The sequence below is a fragment of the Takifugu rubripes genome, chromosome 16 (assembly GCF_901000725.2).
Source record: "Takifugu rubripes chromosome 16, fTakRub1.2, whole genome shotgun sequence".
Taxonomy (NCBI): domain Eukaryota; kingdom Metazoa; phylum Chordata; class Actinopteri; order Tetraodontiformes; family Tetraodontidae; genus Takifugu; species Takifugu rubripes.
This window is the reverse complement of record NC_042300.1, coordinates 2,622,168-2,635,323: the sequence shown is the minus strand read 5'-3', so window position 1 is coordinate 2,635,323 and position 13,156 is coordinate 2,622,168. Positions and strand designations below refer to the sequence as shown.

The following is a 13,156-nucleotide window of genomic DNA, read 5'->3' as shown; positions in this document are numbered from 1 at the left end:
TCACGAGGCAGAACACTGTCTTAAACTTAAAGCTTCAAACAGCAACAGTCATTTGGGGAGAACAGATGGACATGATTAATGTTAAAAGTATTATAAATATATATATATATAAATATTTCAACTTTTATTCAGCCCGTTGACGTTCCATCAGTATTTATTTGTTGTTTACGCTGTTCTACTTTCTAAAACAAACAAACAACCAAGACAAACCCTTGTGAAATAAATCAGTTCACCCATATGAAATTTGACATTGTATCGTTGAATCGATGTTTTTGTTATATAAGAAAAGAACCGTCAGATCTTTTTACACCATGTGATCTCATCAAATCCGCTTTGCTGGTGAAAATAACAAACTATCTGTCTGTCCATCCATCTGTCTGTCTGTCTGTGGCGCGTACACGAGTGCAGCAAGGGAAGCCCAGATTCTACTGAAATGTAAAAAATGACATGGGTAACTATGACCTGTTTTGTGAGCATTTCGTGGAATACAAAAGCTTTAGAACGCGTTCATCGCGAAGAGGAGTTGATTCAGATCGACTGATTCCATTATTCTAGTGTAATACTCCTGTAGCGTTGATGCAGTTGTCTCAGAAGCATCTTGTCGCTTAAGCGCCTTCAACCTCGACGCTCATTGGATAATTGCCACCATTTAGTCCCGCCCCTGGACTATCTGGGTACATAACTAGTGGGCGTGTCTTAACGATGATTGGATTCGATGATTGGAGGAAAGGCTGAACCCCTTTTTGATTGACAATGATTTTAAACCATACACCGTCAGCGGAGGACTTTCTGCTGCAAGTTCGGTCCGATTGGGTCTCGTAAGACAAGAGAAGAACTCAAACTCACGTATTGACGATTGATAACATTTCCATGACAATACACAGTCAATATTTCTTCCCTCCAGCGTTACCCCGGGTTCACACTGGACGCGGAAGCGCCGTGAAGCGGAGGCAATTTCGGCGCCCATGAGAACAGATTGTGTCGCTCATAATTAAACAATAATAGCTTTCAAAATAGAATGCTGTGATCGACACCGCAATTATTTTTGTGAGCGTTGATATAGTGGCACACTCATGAACGAAAGGCTGCACTGGAAGAATAAATAATAAAGATTAGATAAACATTTATTTCACTATTTCTGAGGAGCAAATCGCTTGAAGGCGGGGAGAAATTACTCGAACTGCAACCCGGCGTGGCTTGAGTTCGGTGCTGAAAGTGAGAAGAATTTGATCATAAACATGATTTCTCAAAGTTTTGAAGAAGATTGTTTGAAGCAACATCCAGGTTGAGATTCTCTTGAGCTTGGAATTGGTCAGCTGGACTTCCTTTTGGTTTCTTGACAGGGAACTTCTGATATCTCTATGCTGTATGCAGCTTCACAGATACACATCGCTCCATTCTCTCTCCAAATACAGAACGGAAATACAGACTTTCCATCCTGGGAGTTCAGCAATATCTCTGTGTTCCCACCCTGGGACTCGATTGGCTGCTCTGGTCTCACCTCCCCCTGATTGCTCAGCAGATGAAATCTCCATCACTGACCATTTTCTCATCTCATTCAGTGTCAATCTCACATTATTTACCACTAAGCCCTCTTCTATGAAACTAAGGACATTGATATTGATCCTCTTTGTACCGGCCCTGGTTCCCTCGTGGATAGTCATATCCACCCTTGCAGGACTGCTTTTGCATTATAACTCTAGCCCCCTGACCTCTGCCATCATCCACTCCTCTTCTCTCTCCATCCCTCTGAACCTTAGTAATAACCCAAATTCTAGAGGTGAAAACTGGTTTTACCAACATCAGAAATCAGTCTCTAACCTGCCCCTTATTCCTTTTCCTGCTCAATTATCCCACTATAGCCTGTAGGAACAGTTGCACCCCCGTCCGTCTCTCCATCATGAAGGAGAGCCAGCTGTCCTCCACTCTGGAACTCTTTACCTTCAGAGCTCAGAAACATCACCTCACTTTCTCTTCAAATCCAAACTTAAAATGTCTGTTAAATATTGATTTTACTCTGTGATCAAAATTGCATCTCGTCTACCTCAATTATCGCCTAACCTGACATCATTGTTCTTGTAAGAACGTGGGAAAGCTTTAGTTGCTTCTCCGACCTGTAGGTGGCAGCAGAGCGCTTCAGTAGCATCGCAAAGGTAGGAATAATAGAAGAAGAAAGTAGTTTCACGTGTGACTGTTTGGCTTGAATTTGTCTGATCCACCCAGGTTGTGCTACTGTTTGGTGGAAAATGGACGCACAAGACACGGTAACTGTACCTTTTACATGTGATTAGCAGCAGGAGCTAATAAGGGCAGCTAACCCAGCGTGTGTGCAGGCAGGATACTCAGAAGCCTGTGCTCAGTGTTCGGCGGTGGATTGGGGAGTTTCAGACGAGGGTCGGTTCTACTGCAAGACCTGCCACAATGTCATCGAGGTAAACAACTAGAACGACTATGTCATTGTAATATAGAGAATTGTTTAAAGTACTTGACCCCAGCAGGGACAAATGTTAAACCTGGAAAGGATATTTTCTTCATATCATCAGCTTCTTTACTAAAATTTGAAATTTGAATGAAGGTTTTAGTTTGACATGTGTTCTTGTAGAAATGATCTGCTCCATAACAAATAGGAAGTTTTTTTGGTTGAGCGAGATCGAGCATGTAGATAGGGTTATCAACCTCTTTGAATCAAGCCCTAAAGTGCAGTCAAAGTGCAAACCATCCTTTGACCATTTGACCACATCTCATCAGAGAACCCAAGATGTGCAGGACACCAGCTTCACTCCTGGCTCCAGCAGGATCTCTACATTTGGCACAGGAAGAAAAAGTTCGAGAACAGGTTGGTGATTCTGAGTGTGACACACATGATGGATACTTAAACATTTGTTCTTTTAGATGCTGCTTCCGTTGTGCTGCTTGCTGCTCTTGAATCACTTGTTTTTAAAGAGCATTTTCTAAATTCTGGCTGGCAGAATGTGGCCGAGAGTGGATGATCTGTGAAGGGTTCCAGTTCATCCTGAGGAACCAGGCTAATGCGCTTCTCAGACTAGGAGTTGGTGACTACTTCAAGGTCTGTGCTTCAGTCTTTTACTGAACAGTACAGGAAGAGAGTCACACACGACAGATTCATCAATGTTGTTTTTTTAGGATCATGTGTTATGTGAGATGTGGAGACTTTATTTGCAGAAAAGTCGACAGGCCTACACCCACAAACCAGTTAGAATCTCCCACTATAAACTGGTGAGTTCACAGCAAACTAAAGCTTCTATCAGCATCAGGAAAATGGTTCCATCCAAATCCAAATTAAAGACACAAGACGTCAACAAGTTTCTAAAGAAATCCTTAAATCCAAACAAGCCAGTTAATTAAAAAAAAAAAAATCCTTTTATATGTCATCGTTTTCCTTTTAGAGTTCAAAATTTGATTCCCTCCCCCCCCCCCGGTTGTGCCCCTCTTTGTCTTTCAGCACACTGACTCAAGCTCAACAGAAATGTCTTCAAGGTCATTTGTCACTGAATCTGACGGAGAGACTTCTGGATCTAACCAAGGTGTGCGTGCGCACGTGCGTGCGTGTGTGTGTGTGTGTTTTCATGTTTGTATTGATTGGTTATAGTTGTTTCCACAGACCACTCCTGTATTGTGTCGGCATGCTCCAACTCTGATGAAGACGTCAGTCACCTGTCAGCTCGTAGAGGGCGGAGCCAGAGTTTGATGAGCATGAGCAAGACTCTTGCTCTGGTCCACTTGGCTCTGGTCTGGAGCCGTGAAGCTCTGACTCTCAGTGACCTCCTCAGGTGATACGTCCGTTGGAATGTTTGCCAGAGTTCTGACCAGTCCTGGACAATTGGTTTGGTGTGTTGCAGGTTGGTGAATAAAGGTCACGTTCCATATGTGAATGCATATGAGCAACTTCCAGATGAGATGAACATAAAGGGCAAAGATGCATTAATCTTCAGAGTGGAGGTCAGCTGCTGGGCCTAAACTGGACTCCTGCAGGACCACGAGCGGGCTCTAAGATATGTTCTGTGTTCTGTCTGTTCTCCAGAGCGTGCCGTCCCACACTGCCATTCACAGGGAGGCAGAGACTCTGCTTTCATTCCTTCAACTTCCTGCTTTTCCTCCAGTCACTGGCCAGACTCTGCTGCATCCCGTCAGGCTCAGTCTGCGGTACCTGATTGACAGCAATTTGCCAGGTTATAGGCTCAAATGCTCACCATAAACACAGATCATGGCCAGGATGATGCTGACTATTCTGCTCTCTGGTTCTGTTCCAGTTGAGCTCCATCCATTGCTGTGCAGGCTGATCGAGCGCACTGGAATGATGGATCCAAAACTTCATACATGTGGCTGCTCAGCTCATCCTGCTGTCCCGCTCTATGATGTGCAGACCGCCGCCCTCATCATCGTCACCATGAAGCTCCTGTTTGGGCTCAATGACCAAACTGAATGGTGAACACTCTTTTCTTACTTGTCTCATAGGTTCCAGGTATTTATACCTCACCCAAATGCTTTGTGTGTGTGTGCGTTTTTTTTTTGGTTTTTTTAGGGATTTATCCAGTCAAACGATTGAACACCAACATGCAGGTGAGTTCTGATTGGATGCAGCGATGCTGGCGAGCTGCTGTACACATAAGAGAACATTATAAGTTGAGGAGCTACCAGATTGGTCTGATTTTCTTTTGGACTGCAACATGACAGGAGACCAGTTCAGTCTTAGGAGGTGGTACCGGCTGCTGCAAGGGGTTCTTATCCGAGCTCAAAACAGACAAAAGGTTGATGTTATGAGGTGAGACAGGAAATGGTTTCCACTTTTCATGTTAGTCCATTTCATTTTTGTTAGGCGAGATCAGATCTCTGTGTTTTCAGTCAGTAATAGAATGTTGTGATTGTTATTGATTATTCTACAGGAAACAGTGGAAAGGGGACAAACCTCTGCACCTTGACAAGAAGGACAGGCGTGTTGTGATGAAGAAAAAGAGTGAGAAGTGTGTGTGTGTGTGTGTGTGTGTGTTCGGAATTTAAAAGAAACCTGAACCAAAGATGTCATTGAAATTCACATTTAAAATGACATTTGACAACTTCAGGATTTCTTTTTATATATTTTATACTCCGTATTTACTCATTTAATAAGATAGTGATCAAAGCATAGATGAGAACTTCAAGTTGTTGTGACCAGCAGGGTTTGTTCTTGTACTATAGCTGGATTTATATTAACATCACAACAGAACGGTTCACTTATCTTTGTTACTATTTATTTAGTAATATCTGATTATGCACCCTGCGCTTGGTCAGCAGTTATTTACACGGTCATATAGTTGACCATCAGTAACCTGCATCTTGTGAAACTATCAGACAGCAAACAGTCATCAACAGAGATGGCTCCTCCATTGGGAGTATTATACAACCAGTCAAGTGTCCTCTTTAATTTGTATTGTCCTCCACTCCTCAAAGCACTCTTCTCACCCTGAGAAGGGAAGCTCTTCTCAGGGTGAGAAGAGCTCAGGCCTCAGAGTTTGTCCAACCTCGAAGTAAAAAATAAGGCTAAAAGTGATAATTCAATAAACTGGAAATAACAGTTGCAGTTCTAATGAAAACATCAAATAAATGTTAAATATTGATGGCTCTATTTAACATTCTTCAGGAACAGCTCAGCAGCTACGAGTGTGTTATGAGAAGCTGTCTTCTCAGCGAGCAGCAGTCCAGCACGTCAGTCCGTGCAGTTTCAGGTTCTGCTGGGGGGATCAGTATGAAGCAGATGGTCCCAGTTTCCACCAGAAGAAGTTGGGTGGAATCTTGTCCCTACCTCTAGACACCGACACTCTCAGGAACTCTTGGTACTGGCACCCAGCACTGAAACGTTGCAAACCCAGGTGAGTCTTCTGAGGACCACTTAAGACCTGGTTTCAACCCTGGAATAGACTAACAGGTTCAAGGGAACATGCTTGTTGTTCATCTTTGCAGGACCTGTCGGAGTCACTATGAGGAGGTGGAGGCCACACTGCCACAAACCTTCAAGTGGTTCCTTAAGCTCTTCTGCTTCCTGTTGGACATCAAACCAGCATGTCTGTATGAAGAAGTGCTGAAGGTGGAACACCGCCTGTTCACTAACCACACGTGAACCTTGAATGACCGGGACTTTCAGGGAGCCTCTTAGATCCATGAACATTGAAATGATGTGGATACTTGGACCTTTATGAGTGAAACCATCTCTTTTAAGAATAAACACATTTATTTTGGTCCTTTTTTCTTTTTAATGTAGCTCACCATGTATGATGGAAATCATTCATGTGAGATCAACCGACATTGTTGCCTCCCATCCATAGAAACGCTCTTTGAACATCCTAAACATTGAGTTTAAGGTTATTACGTTACTGGGCTTCACTGCGGTACCACTGCAGTGTAAAGTCATCTGAGGACAACGGATGTCTAGACGCTGGAATCAACAAGCTGTGTGTGAATGTATCATTGCTGAGGTCACTGCAGGAAATGCTGCTCTCAATAGTATCACCATGGTAACAGGGCCAACACTCAGAAGTTACCTAGCAACACATACAGGGATTAAACAGTTGCTTGCGAGGTCATCTTTGTCATAGTTTTGCTGCGGTTCTGTCAGCTGGGGACAATGGTCTGTGGGTGTGTTACCCTCACAGGTTCGAGAGATTCATTAGCATTAGCTTTGTCACACAGTGTTGATTCTTGAGCTTCCTAAACACTTAATCCATACAGCCTAGTTAAGGATGCCTGTGTTCTGATTAAAGCCATGGAAACAGAACAAAGCTTGCATCCCTTTGATCGCATTTTGGTAGAGAACCAACTTACAACTTAACGTCTTGATTTTTTTTCTATTTATAGGAAGCATAAAAACAACTACCTGTAAAGGCTGATGACATTTAATCAGACAAAGAAAACAACTCGGTTTTTTTAGCTACAGGGTGTAGAAAACCCTAACCCACCCCTCTGCTGAGTAAAAGAAGCGTCGGTATTATCATCTGGCAGGTTTCTGTGTTTAAGCATTAATAATAGGTGTTGATAAATGTACATTGACAACAATCTAAGACTAAACATAAAAAACATTTTTGAGTTTTCGTATAACGGGGCGAACCACACACCAGTAGCCATCAACAGAGAAGATGTCGAGTCTCCAAGTTTATGGGGACCCACATTTCTGAGATTCTGAGCTGGACTGAAAACGTTGTTAGGCAGGGTAAGAACTGCTGCACTACTAGTTTAGTTGTTGACACTGAGCAAAGTATTTTATGTTTAAACTTGAGTACCGTATGTCCTCTTTTATGAACTAAACTGAGCATGATTGTAGATGCTGGGGATTGGGGGGGGGGGGTGTCCTAGGTGTTGCAGCATGCAGCTTTTTTTTTTCCATTTTACACAATGACAGTAAAGCATTCACTCTGATATAGTTATATAGATCTGGTGTATACTAGGGGATTTGGCTGTGCGTTTAGCTTGGCTGCCTCCATCTTCATCTTCCTGCCCACATACATCCCATCGTCAGGATCCTGAATTTGAGGTTTGTTTTGATGTTTTTTGGTATTCTAAACTGAAAGGAGTATATTTTTAAAATGGATTATTGAGCAACAAAGTAGATGCACACACATTATGTAATCATGGTTTTCAGTCAAATGCAGGTGGTGATAGAACCAAGACATTTGGCTGCAGACAGTCTGGAGAAAAAGTTCACCTTCTGGTCTAGCATACATGTAGCCATGGCAACTCAAAACTCAAATTGTAAGAAGTATAAATTTTGAGGTTTCAAATTATGATTCTATGGTTCTCAGTGGAGAACACGTCGGGAATGTGTCTCAGAGTAAATGTATTTAGTTATTATGTCTAAACAATTGATTTAATGTTCTAAAAATATTTCTTTTTGGTCTAATCATTGCTCGTGTATAGACGCAATGTCATTCATTTAAAGTCGTGAATTCGTGGTAACAGTTAATTAATCACGTTCTTCATTTTGATAACCACTGTTTATTTTCTGTCCTTCGCGCTCGTCCTTGTGCGGGCGCGCTCCCGCCCAACGCCTGCCAACCTTTCCCCCAGTTGAAGCGCGCGTCCGGGTTCACCGGGTTTACTGTGACACCGCTGACTCCAGGACACGCCCTCGACAGCCAAGCGCCCTGCGTTCAGCCAATGGCGAGGGGAGCACGTTCTTAAGGCGCACCGCCTCGCCTGTGATTGGCCAGTAGCCGCTACACCTTTGACGTTGATTGGCTGCGTGTTACCAGCCGCCAGACTAATGTGAGGTTTGTTTCTCCGCTTTTTCTGTTTGTGTCAGAGTGGGAATCATTCCTCAGCTGCTCCTGTCTCCGCTGCTCTCCCTCCGGAGCTCCGCCAGGTGAAGCCACCATCTGCGGCGGTGTGAAGGGTCTTCGTAGCTCTCAGGTCGGCTTCCTGCTGCGGTTCTGATCCCGTTAGTTAATCTCAGCTCACTATGCATGGATGCGTGCGTGTGTGTGTGTCTGTGTTTGAAGTTTCTGTTGATGCTCCTGAGCAATCATGCGATTCGTTGATTAAGATTGTCGAGTGATTTGATGACATTGATCATTCGCCGTGACGTCACAAGGTAGTCTTTGATTACATTAGGCTGTACAAAAGTAAAAGTTTGAGATTTTGAATGAACAAAGCAGGACGCGTTCTTGTCGGTAAGAACCACGAGCCAGTGATGTTTGTTTAACTGAAATCAGCAACAGTCAGAAAGAAAACTGAAAACACTCAACAGTTTGTCGCAGTTGCGAGCGCATGTGATGCGTTCACGTGACTGTTGTATGTGGGAAATTAGACCGTGTGTGCTTCCGTTTCACTTCCTTTCGGAAGCATTGACTTTGGGCAGGTTTCTGCATACCAATATGAATGGTCGGGGGCGCCCACGTATGGGGAGGGAGTAATTGACTCCCCACCTTCTGTCATCCCCCAACATTATGCAGGTCTCTTGCCCCTCCCTTGTACCTCCTGTACTTAAACATGACTGAAGTCTTTGTCTTCAGGTCGTTCTTTTTGGTTTAATAATCACCTTTTTCGTATATATGACAGCCTTATTGCCACTGAAGGGCAGCTGTAACAGCACCAAGTGTAGTTTTATTTTGGGTTTTTTTAAGCTATACTTTATTTTTTCTAGCATCATTTGTTTTCCCTCCTTCTGTGGTCCTCAGATCAGAGACAAAAGCATGACATCGTGTTTCCGTTCAGTAAGGACTAGGACTGAATCAATGTTCTGGAGTGTGTGGACCAGTCTGGTGTTCCTGGTGCCTGTTTAGCCTCATCGGTGATGAGGGATTGGGCACTCGGAGCTTTGTTCGCTCTTACTGAACAATCTTGCTCAGATTTAACGAAGCAGAATCATAATCAGCAGAGCAACAGTACATGTTTGAGTCCTGGAATGGAGGTGTCTTTGAAGTGAAAGAATAGACAACATAGTTCAGACTGAAAAGGCCAAAAATCTCCTCTGCACAATAGTGCAGCACAGACGTACGTGGAAGCACTGCCTGTCAGGTCTATCAGCAGAGTTAAAGGACAAAAGAGGTTGAGGAAATTTCAGCTAAACTGGAGCTAAGAGGCAAAATGATGTTTGACATGAAGATTAATTGGATTTGAATGAAGTTTAATCTTTAATGGCAGCTAGGACACATCAGTCCTGTTGTAGTTCTGGTCTGATCCACATGTACCGTAATTTGGTTCAGCAATCAAAAATTTTGATTTTGCGAAATGTTTATTAGTCCAGGGCCTGAGTTAAAATTGTCCAGTTCTGATCATGATGGTGGTCGTGTCAGGTCTGATTGGACTGCTATTAAATCTATCATTGTTCTTCATTGTTGTCTCAAGCCTAACCCTGAACCTTGCAGAGCTTGTCATCTGAACGATATAAGTTGTCTTACCATGAAGTAAGGATTTTATTTATGGTTAATTCATCTTGTTGGACCTGTGACTTCCTTCTCAACCTCAGGTTGATCAACAGCTGGCAGGAGAACACCATGGAGCTGAAGCTAAGCATTGAGCACCATGATCTCGAGGCTGCAGAAGCCCTCGTTAGCATGAGCTTTTGGGGTCAGAGGTTACATGTGCCACGCCCGCTAACACCCACTTCAGACTCTTGTGACTCCATCCATCTCCAACCAGAGGGGGGAGATGTTGCTAAAGATTTAATAGCTCTGACCTCCTTGGTAAGAAACACATTTTAAAATCAGCTCAATGTGCTCGCCATTCCTACAAATCCAACATTTTAAACAACAAAAATAAAGATAGATGATCAATGAGTCATTGTTTTTTTATATATATTTTTTCATTATTGAAAATGCCTAAGCTTAATATTTAAATGTATGATCATCAGTCCAGGTACTGCCTGTTTATATATCACTTTTGGATCTCTGTTAACAACAATCAGAATTTACGCATATTAATGTTTAAGAATAAAGAAATTCTAAATAATGGTAACATGGTCAGAAAATGATTCAACGATCTGGTGATTAATCACTGATCAATCGATTCATAAATTTTTTTTCCTCCTAGTGCATGACTCCGCCACACAGCCCAAATTTTAGTGAGACCACCACAGTTGTCCACAACAGGATCCTTCCCAGTTCCAAACCGGCTCCTGACCACGGCTCCTTCACTGGCAGCCCCCCCTGCCCCCCCTCCTCAGAGACCTTGACACCTCCATCTCAGACAGAGTCATCCTACGCGTCTCATGCCAGCAGAGCCACGGCAACCAGTGTCATCCGCCACACTGCAGATCGCCAGCATCTTCCATCATCCGTCCCTCCTCCTTCTGCTCCTTCCACTTCCTGGTCCTCAGAGACCTCTGTGCCTCCTCTGCCGCAACCTCCTCAGACACCTACAGATGAGCTGGACAGACCTCCTGCTTCTACATCCTGCTCCTCAGTGTCACCTCCAAACTCTTCTTCCCCAGCTCCCCTCCTTTGTCAGGTTTTCCCAGTTAACAGTCGGACAGGGATGATCTCAGCCTTTGTCCAGGCTCCAGCTCAAGTCCACACAGCAGGGGGTCCAAAATCAATCCTGCCCCAGGCAGCTTCTGGCTTTGCTCCACCCTTGCTGGTAGGTTCCGCGGTCCCACAGGGCACCGTGATGTTTGTGGTTCCTCAGAGAGCTGCATCACAGCCACCTCAGTCCTCGCAGACCATAATGACACTGGGCAGCACTAAGCTCCTCCCCCTTGCCCCTGCCCCAGTGTTTATGCCAACAGGAAATGGAGCCACACAGACTGACTTTTCTCGCAGACGGAATTATGTCTGCAACTTCCCTGGCTGCAAGAAAACATACTTCAAGAGTTCTCACCTGAAGGCTCACCTCCGCACTCACACAGGTGAGTGAGTTCTCATCTGTAGGACACCAGAATGCAGTATTTAGTGTGTTCGGCGTTGAGTTAGGCTGCGTGTTGGCCATCAAACTTCACATGCTGATGAAGATGGTTCTTAATTTGTAAAGTGGGAGGTCCTAAAGTGAGCGAGGGGGAGGGGTAACAGAACAAAAAAATACCCTTTATTTATAGAATATATATAAAATCCACTATATAATAGCTTATCTGGTTTAAAAAAAACTGAACAATGCTGTACGTACATTGGGGCAATTTAGAATATAAAACACTGAACTGTATGAGTGCAAAATGTTTAAAAAGATACACTGAGCCATCTAGACGTCATCTTCATCTCCTTCCCCATATGTATTATCATCGTCCTCACTAATGACAGGTGCGTTAGCAGCATTAATAGTAGACATTCTCCTGCTGTGTCTAACCTGGTCTCCACATTCTTGCCTAGTTTATTTGAAAAAGTTGAGCAAACTTTGTTGACTGACATTTTCCCTCCTCATTTAAATTATGGGTGACAATGATGAGGATGTTTTCTTGGGCCTTATCACATTTGACCCACCATCAATTAAACCTAGACTAGACTGTCATACCTTTAGTTACTGGGTTTCCTTTGACCTTTGACCTTCTTCTACTTCCTCCTACATCCAACGATGATTTGCTGTACGGTACTTTTAACACTTCATATTCTCATCTCCCTCTTAGGTGAGAAACCATTCAGTTGTCACTGGGATGGCTGTGACAAAAAGTTTGCCCGTTCTGATGAGCTTTCCCGTCACCGCCGGACACACACCGGAGAAAAGAAATTTGTGTGTAATGTGTGTGAGCGGCGCTTCATGCGAAGTGATCACCTGACCAAACACACCCGCCGTCACATGAACACCAAAAGAGCAGCACCGTGGCCCTCTGAATCCCGAGACTTCAACAAACCCATAGGCCAGAATGAAGACGGAGCAGTTCCTGTCAACACGGTGGCCTCTCCTACCAACTAACTGCCTCAGGTGCAGACCAGTCAGGGCCCTCAGGATCCCTTTCAACCCTTAAGAGTCTGCTGACCAGGTTCGGAGAAGAGGACATGGACAAGGACATGGTGGACCTGGGTCAGGACATGTTTGATTATATTAGAAGAACATGAAGTTGCTGATAGAGGACAGTGTGACAGTGGTGCCCTGCTCAGGATCACAAATGCCCCACAGGAGGAAGAGGACACAAACTAACATTGCACTGGATTTTTATGTTTGTTTTTTTTTTACTTCACATATAGTTACATGCACTCTTTGATTTATTGCCAAAACCTCATGCTTGTTTTTTTTAGCTCGTGTTTCTTTACACATGTGAATAATGTACATACATATGTAAATGAATATATATAAATGTTGGTGTATGCTAACCTGCATTTACTGGAAAGATGTTGCTCTTTTTAAATGTTGTTTCTCACTCCGATACTACCTACATTCAGCTTTTTACATGACTCTCCTCATTATTTAATGGCATTTTGTTGAAGTACTGTTTTTGATATCTGGATTTGAAATATAGTGTTATCAGTAAGAAGATACCTCATCATATTAAATGTTCTTAATGAAGAAAACAAATCTTTTTCTGAAAGCTTGCCTGTAAATGGAACAAAATTGCTTTTCTAATAAAAAATAAATGAATAAAAATCTGTTCACATCCATAACCTGCTTTAGCATAAAGATTTGGCTGCTTTCTGATTGACAAATTGTGTTGTAAGAGGAAACAAACTTGGTTTGTAATATTTAGATTTCTCTGTTTATAAACATGTCTTTCAACATGGAACACAGAAACGAGAAAACTTGGGTC

At 43.3% G+C, this 13,156-nt stretch overlaps 2 protein-coding genes across 4 annotated transcripts; both read left to right on the top strand.

The window, feature by feature from the left end:
- The first annotated feature begins 2,147 nt into the window (after positions 1–2,147).
- On the top strand, positions 2,148–6,235 carry taf1b (TATA box binding protein (Tbp)-associated factor, RNA polymerase I, B). 2 transcript variants are annotated; one of them, XM_011618631.2, is made up of 15 exons: positions 2,148–2,264; positions 2,334–2,432; positions 2,749–2,836; positions 2,970–3,067; positions 3,145–3,237; positions 3,464–3,545; positions 3,623–3,791; positions 3,861–3,960; positions 4,043–4,190; positions 4,272–4,446; positions 4,544–4,581; positions 4,696–4,783; positions 4,905–4,975; positions 5,639–5,867; positions 5,959–6,235. In XM_011618631.2, the coding sequence occupies exons 1-15, from the start codon at positions 2,247–2,249 to the stop codon at positions 6,113–6,115; spliced, it is 1,653 nt and encodes a 550-aa protein (XP_011616933.2). In that variant the 5' UTR covers positions 2,148–2,246; the 3' UTR covers positions 6,116–6,235. The 2 variants fall into 2 exon arrangements, with proteins under 2 accessions (XP_011616933.2, XP_011616932.2); XM_011618630.2 differs by having other exon boundaries at positions 3,611–3,791.
- A 2,035-nt stretch (positions 6,236–8,270) lies between these two features.
- On the top strand, positions 8,271–12,989 carry klf11a (Kruppel like factor 11a). 2 transcript variants are annotated; one of them, XM_011618632.2, is made up of 4 exons: positions 8,271–8,397; positions 9,956–10,172; positions 10,519–11,332; positions 12,041–12,989. In XM_011618632.2, the coding sequence occupies exons 2-4, from the start codon at positions 9,984–9,986 to the stop codon at positions 12,325–12,327; spliced, it is 1,290 nt and encodes a 429-aa protein (XP_011616934.1). In that variant the 5' UTR covers positions 8,271–8,397; positions 9,956–9,983; the 3' UTR covers positions 12,328–12,989. The 2 variants fall into 2 exon arrangements, with proteins under 2 accessions (XP_011616934.1, XP_011616935.1); XM_011618633.2 differs by having other exon boundaries at positions 8,294–8,425.
- The last annotated feature ends 167 nt before the right edge of the window (positions 12,990–13,156 follow it).

What these genes read in the sequence shown, in the direction of transcription:
- taf1b (XM_011618630.2), top strand. An exon ending in GACTTCTGGATCTAACCAAG is followed by an intron (nt 3,546 to 3,610) that starts GTGTGCGTGCGC and finishes GATTGGTTATAG; the next exon opens with TTGTTTCCACAGACCACTCC. An exon ending in GATTGACAGCAATTTGCCAG is followed by an intron (nt 4,191 to 4,271) that starts GTTATAGGCTCA and finishes GTTCTGTTCCAG; the next exon opens with TTGAGCTCCATCCATTGCTG.
- klf11a (XM_011618632.2), top strand. Translation starts at nt 9,984, where the DNA reads ATGGAGCTGAAGCTAAGCATTGAGCACCATGATCTCGAGGCTGCAGAA. An exon ending in TAATAGCTCTGACCTCCTTG is followed by an intron (nt 10,173 to 10,518) that starts GTAAGAAACACA and finishes TTTTCCTCCTAG; the next exon opens with TGCATGACTCCGCCACACAG. An exon ending in TCACCTCCGCACTCACACAG is followed by an intron (nt 11,333 to 12,040) that starts GTGAGTGAGTTC and finishes TCTCCCTCTTAG; the next exon opens with GTGAGAAACCATTCAGTTGT.